General features: G+C 40.5%; 2 protein-coding genes and 1 long non-coding RNA gene across 6 annotated transcripts in view; 1 reads left to right on the top strand and 2 right to left on the bottom strand.

Moving 5' to 3' along the window:
* The first annotated feature begins 116 nt into the window (after nt 1-116).
* Nucleotides 117-12970, top strand: dnai7 (dynein axonemal intermediate chain 7). Of its 3 annotated transcripts, XM_057855947.1 has the most exons (18): nt 152-205; nt 298-316; nt 421-435; nt 552-633; nt 711-799; nt 3750-3854; nt 3913-4050; nt 4112-4246; nt 4311-4414; nt 7979-8137; nt 8347-8527; nt 8610-8697; nt 8765-8925; nt 8989-9145; nt 9209-9507; nt 9580-9738; nt 12410-12523; nt 12595-12970. In XM_057855947.1, exons 2-18 carry the CDS (start codon nt 314-316, stop codon nt 12868-12870), a joined length of 2265 nt encoding a protein of 754 aa, XP_057711930.1. In that variant the 5' UTR covers nt 152-205; nt 298-313; the 3' UTR covers nt 12871-12970. The 3 variants fall into 3 exon arrangements, with proteins under 3 accessions (XP_057711931.1, XP_057711932.1, XP_057711930.1); XM_057855948.1 differs by lacking the exon at nt 421-435 and having other exon boundaries at nt 117-205; XM_057855949.1 differs by having other exon boundaries at nt 128-205; nt 298-435; nt 3755-3854.
* LOC130929059 (uncharacterized) lies at nt 6752-10510 on the bottom strand. The gene is made up of 5 exons (XR_009066798.1): nt 9624-10510; nt 9250-9499; nt 8758-9160; nt 8356-8453; nt 6752-8209 (listed from the first exon to the last, which is right to left on the bottom strand). It is a non-coding gene; the product is annotated as an uncharacterized LOC130929059 (long non-coding RNA).
* lrmp (lymphoid-restricted membrane protein) overlaps nt 12488-15053 on the bottom strand; it is a 322294-nt gene continuing 319728 nt past the window's right edge. The window contains exon 42 of one of the 2 annotated variants that reach the window (XM_057855925.1): nt 12488-13631. In XM_057855925.1, the coding sequence (XP_057711908.1) occupies nt 13489-13631 (143 nt within the window). In that variant the 3' untranslated portion in view covers nt 12488-13488. The remainder of the gene's footprint in view (nt 13632-15053) is intronic. The other variant, XM_057855926.1, reaches the window with a different exon arrangement.

Here is a 15053-nt window from a genome sequence, read left to right as displayed (position 1 = left end):
AAATATTTATTTTAATCCTTCCTGTTTTTTGAATAAATCATGAAATATCAATGAAAGTCATTATTGACCAAATACATGACATCAACGCACGGCTAAAAATGATGTAGCGCCGCTGCCTTCGATACGGTCATTGTTTTTGCGTCCCAGTTGCCATGGAGATTTGACAATGCACGGCATGTTCGTATTGGGAAAAGAGCGAAGAAAGGTCGGTTTTTCGTTGCAATTTGTTGCACACTGCGAGGCAATTGCAAAACGGTGTGTTTAACTTTTTTGTATAACTTTTCCCCGAAAAACCAGGCTGCGTTGTGTCGTCATGGTGAGTTAAATTCCCCCTAAACAATGACTTTTCCATCTGGAATTGCATGGTTTTTTATTTCTCCACTTTCAAAAATAATCTTATCTTCTGCGACTGAATGATAGGCTCCCAAGAAGAAGGTAATCCTCTGCTTTACTTTTTCACCTTTGCACGAATGCATCTTGTGTCAATCTCTCAGTCACCTTCTTAACCCGTTTATTAATTCATTCACAATTTTATTTGGCATCTATTCCAGGGTAAAAAGGGCCCCAAGTTGACCAAAGCCCAAAAAGCAAAACTAAAGCTTGAGGAGGAGGAGAGAAGGTTGCGAGAAGAAGGTCGTCAAATACCTCCATCTCAACTATGATAGGCATAAAAGAGTCCATAAAGTGTAATATCTCGTTTTGGTTTATAGAGGAGGCTCGGATTCAAGCGGAGAGAGAAGAACAGGAAAGGTTGGAAAGGCAAAGAAGACAGGAAATCTTGGATAAACTCGAAGAAAAGGTATAGTGGGGCAAATAAGTATTTAGTCAACCACTAATTGTGCAAGTTCTCCCACTTGAAAGTATTAGAGAGGCCTGTAATTGCCAACACGGGTAAACCTCAACCATGAGAGCAGGGCCGGCCCAGCCTATACGCAGACTATGCACCTGCTTAGGGCCCCTGACCACTGGGGGCCCCCCAATCTGGCAATTGTTTAATTTATATTCTATTTTGTTTACCAGTTTGCTTTATTTGACTTTTGTCAGTTTTGATACTTGATTACAAACTTAAAAAATAAAGGTTCTTCCTTAACTTCGTTCTGTTCCTCTTTTACAAAAAGGTTTGGCGCTATCTACTGTAAGTACTGACAGTCATTTGGGGTGAGAAGTTTGAAGAATGCAGTGCAACAAAATCTGATCAATATACAAAATATGGACGTATGGGTTGGATTGCATGTATGGGTTTCACAGTGCACTGTGATGAAATTGTGGGCCAAAAATATGGGCCCCTTGGCATTATTTTGCTTAGGGCCCCCAAATTGCCTGGGCCGGCCCTGCATGAGACACATGTGGAATGTGGAAAAAAACCCAGAAAATCACATTGTTGGATTTTGAAAGAATTTATTTGCAAATCATGGTGGAAAGTAAGTATTTGGTCAATACCAAAAGTTCATCTCAATACTTTGTTATGTACCTTTTGTTGGCAATAACGGAGGCCAAACGTTTTCTGTAACTCTTCAAAAGCTTTTCACACACTTTAGCCCGTATTTTGGCCCATTCCTCCATGCAGATCTCTAGAGCAGTGATGTTTTGGGGCTGTCGTTGGCAACACGGGCTTTCAACTCCCTCCACAGATTTTCGATGGGGTTGAGATCTGGAGACTGGCTAGGCCACTCCAGGACCTTGAAATGCTTCTTACGAAGCCACTCCTTTGTTGCCCTGGATGTGTGTTTGGGATCATTGTCATGCTGAAAGACCCAGCCACGTCTCATCTTCAATGCCCTTGCTGACGGAAGGAGATTTTCACTCAAAATCTCTCAATACATGGCCCCATTCATTCTTTCCTTTACACAGATCAGTCATCCTGGTCACCCTGCAACCCTTTGCAGAAAAACAGCCCCAAAGCATGATGTTTCCACCCCCATGCTTCACAGTGGGTATGGTGTTCTTCGGATGCATTTAGTATTCTTTCTCCTCCAAACACGAGAACCTGTGTTTCTACCAAAAAGTTCTATTTTGGTTTCATCTGACCATAACACATTCTCCCAGTCCTCTTCTGGATCATCCAAATGCTCTCTAGCGAACCGCAGACGGGCCTGGACGTGTACTGGCTTCAGCAGGGGGACACGTCTGGCAGTGCAGGATTTGAGTCCCTGACGCATTGTGTTACTGATAATAACCTTTGTTACTTTGGTCCCAGCTCTCTGTAGGTCATTCACTTGGTCCCCACGTGCGGTTCTGGGATTTTTGCTCACCGTTCTAATCATTTTGACACAACGGGGTGAGATCTTGCATGGAGCCCCAGATCGAGGGAGATTATCAGTGGTCTTGTATGTCTTCCATTTTCTAATAATTGCTCCCACAGTTGATTTCTTTACTCAGAGGTTGCGCTAGACTTTTTCGTTCTCTGTCATTTTGACTGACAGGGTCATAAAAATCCGGTCATATTCTATTTTTACCCGTCATTTAAATTTTTTAAATGATAATAATGACATTGTGGTGACCCTTTGTTTGGCATAATTCACCTTCCGTACTTGTGTGTCCATTTGGCCGAGCGCGTTACCGGCTACGACAAAGTCACGTGACAAAGACACTTAAGAGCCGCGCGTTTCGGCTTGAATATGAATAGAGAGTTCACAGAGAGCAGCAGAGCTACAGCGGCTGGACACAGCAATTCCAGCTAACAAGACTCTTAACATTGCATACCGCTTCAACATATTCAATAGTATTTCGTTTTCATTCATTTTAAATTAATATTCTGTCCGAACAAGCTTAACAGAGAATCCACACCGTGCCATCACACATCAAGCAGATGAATATGTAACTTTTTCTCCGCAGTGACAAAAACAGCTGACTGTGGCCCCAGTAGGTAGGCTACATATAGAACAATGAAATTAACAGTTCACCTGCTGTGGCCTGAACACAGTCTGACACCTTCCTCCTGGTGCGCATGGACTTGAATTGCGTGCCCGCTTGTGCAGTCCCTCTTTTTTCACCTCTTTTATCAACACCATCGTCGTTTTGGGGCTTTTTGAAGAAACTTCGGACACTCAGTTGCCTTGACATTTTTCCAAGTAAGGCCAACGACGTCATGCGTCAAGAGAGACAATAGCTAATTAATATGCTCACTCGCCACCCTGTGGTCTGGGGTGTGAATTGCAACCTGTCAAAATGACAGATGGACTTCAGTTTTTTCCGTCACCGTTTAAAAAAATCTGTCAACGACGGAAAATATTCGGTTAACGCGACCCCTGACCAAGCGTTTTACCTATTGCAGATTCAGTCTTCCCAGCCTGGTGCAGGTCTACAATTTTGTCTCTGGTGTCCTTCGACAGCTCTTTGGTCTTAGCCATAGTGGCGTTTAGAGTGTGACTGACTGAGATAGTGGACAGGTTTCTTTTATACCGATAATGAGTTAAAATAGGTGCCATTTATACAGGTAACGGGTGGAGCCTCGTTAGAAGTTAGACATCTGACAGCCAGAAATCTTGCTTGTTTGTAGGTGACCAAATACTTATTTTCCATTCTAATTTGGAAATAAATTCTTTAAAAATCAAACATTGTGATTTTGTTTTTTTTCCCCACATTGTCTCTCATGGTTGAGGTTTATCCATGTTGACAATTACAGGCCTCCTAATCTTTTCAAGTAGGAGAACTTGCACAATTGGTGGTTGACCAAATACTTATTTGCCACACTGTACTTCTATTACTTGGCAATGTTTGATGAGCAAAACAACTTAACTTCCTCGCAGGACAGCAAACGCAGAGGCGGCGAGCTGGGAGAACTCCGTTCCCTGCTGGCAAAAAATTATTTTGCTGTGAAAAAGCATAAAAACGATGTTGCACAAATGACCAAGGTGCGTCAAGGATCTTCAAGTCTCCAGACCCCATGATTAATCATTTGTGTCCATACAGTGGGACAAATACATGAAATGCAGCGACATTCCCGACTCGTCAGTTCAGCAAGAAGTGAACACTTTCATCAGTTTGTGGCACGATAACCAGGAATGCAGCGCCAAGACCGTATTCAAGCAGTGTAAAGTCGCTTTACAGGTTTGTAGCTTTTTTGAGTATCGCACCAACCAGGCTTTGAATTTCGACTTGTTTGCGGCAGCTTATCGAAGAAACTGAAACACTGCTCAGGGAGGTGACCAACGAGAAGCACATCGCTAAATACTTGGAGGCTCTCTTGGTTCTGCAGGACATTGTTTACACCAAAATTCTCAACATTAGCATGGAGATATTAAAGGTACACATTCGCCACTTACGTTGCATTGTCACAAATCATAAGATTATTTTGGTTGGGCGTTTAGGAAGCCGGCAACAACATTGACACCGAGACGGGCAACATGCAAGCTGTGATTAAAGACGACAACAGCACACTGTGTCTATGGGCCAACCTCATGAGGAATCCCAGGTAGAGTGCCAAGTAGGAGTGGGAACTTCTTGGTACCTCACGATTCGATTATCGATACATTGGTCAGGATATCATTCTATGATATTCTACAAACAACTAATAAACAGAAAAACAAGCTTGGAATGAGTTTATCACTTGTAGACGTCCAATCCGTTTGAAGTGGGAGGGATGGCATTCGTTCATTCGCCGCCATCCCTCCCACTTCAAATGAATTGAACGTCTATGGCCGTCAGTGGCAGCCAATGCCAGGCAATGGGGTAATTTTCTGGCCATTTAAGGTCATTTACCTGTTGATTTTCAGTTACTTCCTGTTGAATTTGGGGTATTTTATGGGTCACTTCCATAGGCTGAGTTTGACTTTTGGGGCGGGGGGCACAAGATGTTGATGACCCCGAAACGCAGTGTCAGCAATAAAATTGATTGACAAGAATATCTATAAAAATAAGTTGACAATGAGCGTTTTTTGTTTCCCATCATTCTTAAGGAGATACTAAATCAGGCTGCTTAGGCAATACTTTTCGACAAGATGGTCAACCATTGAATATGGTTCGCCCGCCGGTGTCGTGCCAATGTAGTTACCCTAGTCAAAAATTGTATCCCCTGGGTGGAGCCATATGGAGGTAGATTTGTGTCTTTATTTTTCAATCAAAAAAAGTTGCTTCAAAAAAAAAAAAAAGTTGCTTAAATTAAAATATTAGGGCTGTCAAAATTATCGCATTAACGGGCAGTAATTAATTTTTTAAATTAATCACGTTACAATATTTGATGCAATTAACACACATGCCCTGCTCAAACAGATTAAAATGACAGTACAGTGTAATGCCCGCTTGTTACTTGTTTTTTGGTGTTTGGCGCCCTCTGCTGGCGCTTGGGTCCAACTGATTTTATGGGTTAGTACCATTAGTGAGCTTGGTGTAATTATTGACATCAACAATGGCGAGCTACTAGTTTATTTTTTGACTGAAAATTTTACAAATTTTAATAAAACGAAAACATTAAGAGGGGTTTTAATATAAAATTTCTATAACTTGTACTAACATTTATCTTTTAAGAACTACAAGTCTTTCTATCCATGGATCGCTTTAACAGAATGTTAATAATGTTAATGCCATCTTGTTGATTTATTGTTATAATAAACAAATACAGTACTTATGTACAGTATGTTGAATGTATATATCCGTCTTTTGTCTTATCTTTCCATTCCAACAATAATTTACAGAAAACTATGGCTAATTTTATAGCTGGTTTGAATTGCGATTAATTACAATTTTTAAGCTGTGATTAACTCGATTAAAAATTTTAATTGTTTGACAGCCCTACAAAATATAAATTGTCCAAAAAAGTCGCTTCAATTAAAAAAAAAAAAAAAAAAAAAAAGTTTAAATGCAAAAATAAATTTGAAACAATAAAAGCACGTGAAAGCTATTTTTCTCTGATTGATTTTTTTTTTTTTTTTTTTTTTTTGATTACAGCAACTTCTTTGATTGAAGTAATGTTGATTTGTGTTTGGGCCACATTTTGGCTAAAACATTTTTGTCTTATTTTTCAATCAAAAAATAAGTTGCTTCAAAAAAAAAAAAAAAATTTCAAAAAGAAAAATCAATACAAAAAAAATTTAACCATAGAAAACGTTTTTTGAATGCGAAAAAATACTTGAGATTTAAAAATTTAACATTTGAACACTTAATTTTTCATTGAAAAAATTATCTTTGAAGCAATCCTTTTTGTGTTTGGGCCATATCATGGGTAGGACATTTGTGTCTAAATCATTCAATCCCTAAAGAAGTTGCTTCAATCAAAAAATAAATTTTCAATCAAAGAAAATAATCATTTGAAAAATAAAATTGCCCTCCCCTAATTTTGTTGTTGTTGTTGAAAATCTTATGCTAAGCAAATGTCTAAGGTCACATGATCTGTTCGAAAAATAATTTTGACCCATTATAAAAATATATTGGTTTGTTCATTTCATTCATTTTTGTTGCAGTTTTATTGCTTTACAACTTTTATATATAGGAAAGTAGATTTCATGCAATGACACTTTTCGGCCTCCGGGGGGGGGGGGGGGGTCTGCCCCACCCCTTAAAAATCCGCTTATGGTCACTTCCTGTTTATTTTGTGGTCCATAACAGGAAGTGACCTAGGAATCACCCAAATGAATAGGCAGTGACCTGTAAATGCCCTAAAATGAACAGCAAGCAGGGGTGAAAGTGGTTAAAATTTCTTGCCGGAACTTGGAGCCAGAAATTTTTATTGATTTGCAAAATAAAAGTTAAAAACAGCAAACCCCAACCTCCATCTCCTAATTTTTATTTTTCCTCATTTCCTCACATACTAAATGCCAAATCCTTACTACTTAAGAACATAAGATGTACTGTAGATTAAAATTGAAATTCATGTAAACATTTACTTTTTGTTGTGTTTTTTAATAATACAAATATAAGTAACATACATTCAGAAAAATAAGTACAAATGACTTATATTATGCAGTGAAATGGAATATAGTTTGAAGATCACGCAAACATTGACTTTTTTAAATCATTAGGAAATGAATAAGTAGCCTAACATAAATGAACAAATATAAGTCCAAAGTGCACATTGACAGCTAAGATGTTCAAAACCTCCCCATCTGAGCAGATAAAACTAAATATGATAAATAAGCTTCCTTAACTCTTGCCTTGCTCTTAAAGATTTTATCCATTTTCTGTCGCATTTTGCCCTTTTTTTTTGTTGCATCAATTTTTTTTTTTTTTTTTTTGCTGTTTCAGAAAACATGCATATTTGAACCAATCAGAGCTAACCATCTCTGGTGATCACATGTCCGTATGTCAGCCAGTTGAATGGATAAATGAGTCCAGGCGTTTTGCTTTGCTGCATGCATTCGCACATTGACGTGACATCGTCCATAAAATAAATAATAAATATCAGTGGAAACGGATTACGCTATACAAGCCCTTTATTGTGCTGGTTGTTAACACATGTGTATGTAAATCTGATGTTGGTAAATTGATTTCTTCTTGGAGATGAAATGCATGTGTGGCAGCTTAGCATTTATTATTTTTTTACATTTGCCGTCACATTTTTGGAATCAAAGCACCGTGTACCGGAACAGCACTCCGGCCCTGAATCTTATACCGGAACGCATCCGGCCCTGAATCTTATACCGGAACTGCGTTCCTGTCTGTTCTGGCCCAGTTTCACCTCTGACAGCAAGTGAAGCGTAAATGCCCTAAAAATCGGAGAGAATGACTGTGAATGCTCTGGTTTCGAATGAACGAACGTTTCTGGTCTAAATGAATTGGGCGTCGAGCACAGTCAATGCAGCCTTAGAGTTAACCGAGACACTATTATGGTGGAAGATTTTGGTAGCAACTTGTTGCTTCCTTTTTAAGACATTGACACTTTTTTAAAACGATATCTCAATTTTTGGCAGGAGCATATCGATAACCTTTGGGTATACAAAGTATCACGATACATCACCATTTCGATATTTTGTCACACCCCTAGTGCCATAAAAAGTGAGCCACAGTCATCGAGAATTACAGATATCTTGTATTTGTGTGACAGATTTAAACGTTTAACTTTCAAAGGCGTGGGCCTTGGCTTTGAGCTGACCAAACAGCTGGCAGCGAGCAACATCGCCCTGCGGGTCCTCCACACCAGCTACGACCACCTATCCTTAGTGTGCAGGTTGACTCACATGAAACCCACCACGGCCCCCCGCAGGTATGTCAAATCCTTGTTTTGAACCTCTATATGAAGCGGTTCACCATTTGGGGAGGGGATACACCTCATGACCTATAAGATGGGAAAAGAGACGATAGGTCAGATAAGAATGTGACAGGGCAGAGTGAATGTACAGACTGTTAGTGATGTGTAGATCAAATCTTGATTGTCAAAATCTAGAATTATTGATTGTCTGCTCTGCATTTTAGTTTGCTCACCGTATTCGAAGACGTTCCGCCGGAGGCGACCGTCAAGCAGGATGACGAGACCCCAGAGGAGACTCAAGATGTGGAGGAGGCACAGCAGGATGAAGAGACTGCCAAGGAACATGAGCAGGACAAAATTGTGGAAGAGGAATTTATATCAGAAAGACTGTCGGAAGAAACTATGGTTTGTCTTATAATGGAGTAAAAATATCAGTTAATAACAAACAAACAAACTGAAGTTGATCTTTTTTTAAAAAAATGTACAGAATTCAGAAAGTCAAATAACACGATCCAGTATCCCAAATTCAGAGGATGGCGATAGCCAGTACATATCACAGGCGGAGGTCATCGCAGGTAAGACCAAATGTTAAAACGTTCAAGCTATTAGGCCGTCAACGCTGCATTTTTTCTCACCTATCAGACGAAAAGACTCCTCCACCGCCACATGATGTGACAGAATACCGCGAGCATGTCAACGTAGTGGATTTGAGAATGTACACGCCCCTGGGAGGGGTCTTCTACTATGAGCTCTTCCACCTTCCGTCGCAATCTTTTCATATCAAGGGCTGGGAAATCCAAAAGGTGATTTCAAAGTGACATTTCGGAATGACATTTTTGTATAAATGAGGAACTTTTGCTGGAAAGATATCAGACACAGGCTTGAAAGTCTTCAAGTATGTTGCCGAGAAGCCAAATCCAGAAGATGAGGAAGCCGCCTCCACACTTGTCAGCTTGTCTGTGAAACTCCCAGAATCGGTGGTCTTCCTGGAAACTCCTCAAGTGGCTCGCTGGGATCCGGAAGGTAACGGAATGACTCCTTTTGGGAATACCGACAGTTCATAATTCAATTATTCTTATTTTTCAGCAAAGTACTGGCGAATGGACGGTATAATCGACTTTTCTTACCGTGAACATGTTGAAGAGGAGGGGGTGCCGAAGGTGGAAAAGGATGAAGATGACGATGAGGAGGAGGAGGAAGAAGAGGAGGAAAGCAGTGGGGGGACAAAGGTCTCCTTCAAAATGGAGCACTTCTACCCCTTTGTGTTGATGCAGCGCACCTACGCCAACTTTCCCTTTCGGCGCTGGGAGCTGCGCCCGCTTGGCAAAGACTCAGCTCTCTACAGCATCCAAGGGGCGCTCATAGACCTCAGCATCACTATTCAGGTGCATGTGCAAATAAAAGACATTTTGAGTCATTGTGACTGGGTTTGTGCGTTTTTTTTTTTTTTTTAAAAGGGGAATCAGTGCATGCTGAAATCGGACCAAGAGTTGGGGCTCACCGATCTTTTTGACAAGTGGATGAGCGCGCCCGACCTGCAGCAGGCCATGCTCAAGGCGGGCATCAACATCTTTGTCAACGAGCACACCGAGAAGTTTGTAACCTTCAGTCGCAAGGTGCCACTCGCCGTTAGCGCCTACTGCAAAGAGCCCTACATTTAAATTCAGTAGAAAAATGAGGGACGGCCCACCAAACATTGTCATGAAGCGTTTTTCCATGTTCTTTGAAATCGCAACAATTGGAAAAATGCATGTATTAAGCCTAATAGCACTTTTGCGCTCATATTTAAAAATTTGGGGATTAACATCTTTTCCAGGGGTAAGCATTTTAAACATCTAATTATTTGCAGATTTATCGGATGTGTATAAACATTTGAATTAGTTCTTAATTGTAGAAAAAGGTCCATTTTCTTTAAATGGTGGGTTAAAAAATCCAAACTACATGAGTTTTATTAATTTCTTACACTGCTGGCCAAAGGTATTGGGCGGGGCGGCCGTGGCACAGTTGGTAGCTAGAGTTGTCCTTGGACCGAAGGGTCAATGGTTCGATTCCCGGCTAAGACTGCCCACGGTCGAAGTGCCCTTGGGCAAGGCACTTAACCCTGATTTGCCTCCAATGGGTTAACGGCGCCTTGCATGTGTGCGTGAACGGGTAAATGTGTGCTAATGTAAAGCGCTTTGGGCATGGTAAACATGCAGATAAATGTGCTATATAAGTACAGTCCATTTACCATTTGGCACCCCTGCAATTCTGTCAGATAATGATCGCAATTACAAATGCTTAGGTAGCAATAACTTTATTTTGCCTGCCATGAAAAAACAAGAGAATGGAGAAAAAAAATCATTTTAGACAAATGTATTGGCACCCTCAGCCTAATACTTGGTAACACAACCTTTAGACAAAATAACTGCGAACAACTGCTTCTGGTATCCATCACTGAGTTTCTTACAATGCTCTGCTGGAATTTTAGACCATTCTTCTTTGGCCAACTGCTCCGGGTCACTCAGATTTGATGAGTGACCAAACTGCCATTTTCAGATCTCTCCATAGGTGTTCTGTGGGATTGACGTCTGGACTCATTCCTGGCCACTAGTCTCTAGTGCTTTCTCTCAAACCATTTTCTAGTGCTTTTTGAAGTGTTTTGGGTCAGTGTCCTGCTGGAAGACCCATGACCTTTGAGGGAGACCCAGCTTTCTCACACTGGACCCTCCATTATGCTGCAAAATTTGTTGGTGGTCTTCAGACTTCATAATGCCATGCACACAGTCAAGTAGTCCAGTGCCAGAGGCAGCAAAGCAACCCCAAAACATCAGGGAACCTCCGCCATGTTTGACTATGGAGACAGTATTCTTTTCTTTGAAGGCCTCGTTTTTTCCCCCTGTAAAATATGTTGATGCCTTTTCCCAAAAAGCTCTACATTTGTCTCATCTGACCGGAGAACATTCTTCCAAAACGTTTTTGGTAGGGCTGTCAAACGATTAAAAATTTGAATCGAGTTAATTACAGCTTAAAAATTAATCGCAATTAATCGCAATTCAAACCATCTATAAAATATGCCATATTTTTCTGTAAATTATTGTTGGCATGGAAAGACAAAATGGATATATACATTCAACATACAGTACATAGGGACTGTATTTGTTTATTATAACAATAAATCAACAATATAGCATTAACATAAACATTGTTAAAGCAATCCATAGATGTACTAACATTTCTTTTAAGAACTAGTCTAAGTTATAGAAATTTTAAATTAAAACCCCTCTTAATGTTTTTTTTCATAAAATTTGTAAAAATTTCAATCATAAAATAAACTAGTAGCCCGCCATTGTTGTAGCCCACTCATGGGTGCTGAAGCCTATAAAATCAGTCGCACCCAAGCGCCAGCAGAGGGCGGCAAAACTCCATAACACACAATTAACGTGGGCATTTCACTCCACTGTCATTTAAATCTGTCTGAGCGGGGCATGTGCGTTAATTGGGTCAAATATTTTAACGTGATTAATTAAAAAAAATAATGCCCGTTAACGCGATACTTTTGACAGCCTTAGTTTTTGGATTTCTCAGGTAAATTTTGGCAAACTCCAGCCTGACTTTTTAATCTCTCTGGTTCAGAAGTGGGGTCTTCCTGGGTATCCATTGAGTCCCTTTTCAGTCAGACCCCAACAGAAAACATAGTACTGGTTGACGCTGTTGTACCCTCTGACTGCAGCACAGCTTGAACTTGTTTGGACGTTAGTAGAGGTCTTTCGTTAAAATCTCATCAATTTTTCTTTTCCGTCCACATCTAGGGAGGTTAGCCACAGTGCCATGGGCTTTACACTATTAATGACTACTATTAATGACGCTACGCACGGTAGAAACAGGAACATTCAGGTCTTTGGAGATGGACTTGTAGCCTTGAGATTGCCCATGCTTCCTCAATTTTGCTTCTCAAGTCCTCAGGTTTTTTTCTTCATGCTCAATGTGGTACACACAAGGACAGAGGTTGAGTCAACTTTAATCCATTTTAACTGGCTGAAAGTGTGAGTCAGTTATTGCCACCACCTGTTATATAACCCAAGCCCTATTGGCCAGCAGTGTATAAATGGCCATTTATAACAATGTAAACGTTACTTTTAATATTTAGCTCATTCTTTTCAAACTTACATTTGCATTTTAAGTCAATTTAAACATGCAACATGGCCCTCAATTCAATGCAGGATTAACATGTATTTTTCTTATTTACTGCCATAACGACGGCCACACAATGCAATATGATTCATGTTTTTCTTTTTTGGTTTAAAGGACCCAAAAATAGAACACGTTGCTTACGAGCAGATGGCTCTATTTGCGTCAGTTTGCACCTTCTCATGGAGCAAATGGAATGCTGAATGCGGTCCAGAACACTTTGTCGTAAAGGTGCACATTCTAGCAACATTTAAATCACAAAGATGGACTTTTCAACTTTTTCCTCATTTTTGCGCCGTCAGCTCTGCGAGCACCAGGGCCTCGAGCAACCGCCCGAAGATTTGTGGAATCTCTACCTCGTGGGGCCTCAAAGATTCCAGAAGTTGGAGATGAAGGAAACCAGCGAGGTCTTCTGCGCTGACCACCATCCCGACAGCGAGTTTCATTCGACCTTCATTCACATGATCCAGGACAACATGAGCCCCGAGGGGATAACTCGAACCCGGGAAGCCCACTTCCTCTTCGTCGACACTGTTCAGAGCCTATTCTGCATCACCAGGCCGCTCAAGTTTTGCTAAAATGAAACAAATACATCGTAGAATCGTCTACTTTATTAATGCAAAGTTTCAAACATCATACAAAAGTTGAATACGGTGACAATCACTGCAAAAGGGGGGGGGGGGGGGGACTTTGGTGTCAACACTGTCACAATTACAGTAAATAAATTCACCTATCACTCCAAAAGAAGTCATAAATAGCTTTAAAAACATTAAAATGTTCATCTCCAGTGTATCTGCTTTTAAAAGTTATAAAACAAGAGCGCATTACCTTCAAATGCATTAAGTGGGTTTATAAAGCTGACTGTGAATAATGCACTGTGGAATGGTTCGGATGATGTGCTCAAATATGATCGCACATTACAGAAGCAGGCAAATACTGATCAAAAACAACCATGGGTGAAAAACGTTGAGTAGCCTTGAAACGTCAGTGGCATATACGCGGAGACTCGCACTAGCTCAGGAAATGTGGTGAGTAAAATCTTCGGGTTAATCATCTCTTCTCCCCAGTCTTTGCTGAGAAATTTTCAGGAGCCATCCCAGTTTTTGTTCCTCACCACCCTTTCAAAGTGTAAGGGCGAAACTGGAGACGGCTGAAGACCACGGCAGCTTCTACCAAGGGTCACAGGCAAGGGGGGGCTAAACCGGGGGTTGTCCATTATGACGCAAAGCCGTGTAAGGCCACAGTAGCTGCTGCATGGCCATCCAGGAGTCTCCGGTCCCCACGGGGGCAGCGTCTACTGCTGGGTGCATCACCAGGCTTGCCAAAAGTGCTAGGAGACCTAATGAGGAGATGATACTTTGTAATAAGTACTGCATTCTTGGACTATTAGTCGCACTTACAGTGCTAGCCAAAAGTATTGGCACCACTGCAATTCTGTTAGATAATGCTCAATTTCTCCAAGAAAATGATTTCAATTTAAAATGCCTTGGGAGTAATTCATTCATTTATTTTGCTTGCAATGAAACAACTTAAAAGAGAATGGGGGGAAAAAATGAAATCATTTTACACAAAATCCCCCAAAAATGGGCCGAACAAAAGTATTGGCACCCTTTGAAAAATCATGTGATGATTCTCTAATGTGTGTAATTCACATTACCTGTTACTTACCTGTGTCACATAACGTGGTGGCAATAACCAAATCACACGTGCAGCCAGTTAAAATGGATTTAAGTTGACTCAACCTCCAACCTCTGTCCTGTGTCCATATGTGTATCACATTCAGCATGGATAAAAGAACGAAGTCCAAAGAACTGTCTGAGGACTTGAGAAGCAAAATTGTGAGGAAGCATGGGCAATCTCAAGGCTACAAGTCCATCTCCAAAGACCTGAATGTTCCTGTGTCTACCGTGCGCAGGGTCATCAATAAGTGTAAAGCCCACGGCACTGTGGCTAACCTCCCTAGATGTGAACGGAAAAGAAACATTTAAAAAAGATTTCAACAAAAGATTGTGCGGCTGGTGGATAAAGAACCTCGACTAACATCCAAACAAGTTCAAGCTGTCCTGCAGTCCGAGGGTACAACTGTCAACTAGGGTTGTTCCGATCATGTTTTTTTGCTCCCGATCGTTTTAGTTTGAGTATCTGCCGATCCCGATATTTCCCGATCCGTTTTTTTATGTTTTTTTTTTTGCTCCCGATTCAATTCCAATCATTCCCGATCATTTTTCCCGATCATATACATTTTGGCAATGCATTAAGAAAAAAATGAATAAAACTGACGAATATATACACAGTACATAAGTACTGTATTTGTCTATTATGACAATAAATCAAGATGGCATTTACATTATTATTATTCTTTCTGTGAGAGGGATCCACTGATAGAAAGACTTGTAATTCTTAAAGGATAAATGTGACTTTGTATATTGTGACTAAATATTGCCATCTAGTGTATTTGTTGAGCTTTCAGTAAATGATACTGCAGCCATTTAACTTCTGCCCAAATGCATGATGGGAAGTGCAATCATGACTGTGCGTAGGGGGACCAATTGATATATCTTCTCTGCGTTAGGAAACAACATAGGGTGTTAAAAAAATGATCAACAACTACCTTTCTTCCCAACATTGCCTCCCACGTTATTTTTAATTACTGATAGAGGTATTGTAAGGCTTTAGCCACATAAAATATGGCTCCAAAGGCTGTCAAAATTCTCTCTACTCATTATATGCTGCCTTTTAGCGTTATCTACAGGTGAAATGG

Source organism: Corythoichthys intestinalis, chromosome 13 (genome assembly GCF_030265065.1).
Source record: "Corythoichthys intestinalis isolate RoL2023-P3 chromosome 13, ASM3026506v1, whole genome shotgun sequence".
NCBI lineage: Eukaryota > Metazoa > Chordata > Actinopteri > Syngnathiformes > Syngnathidae > Corythoichthys > Corythoichthys intestinalis.
Note: the sequence above shows the minus strand (reverse complement) of the source record. Positions and strands in the feature narration are given on the sequence as shown.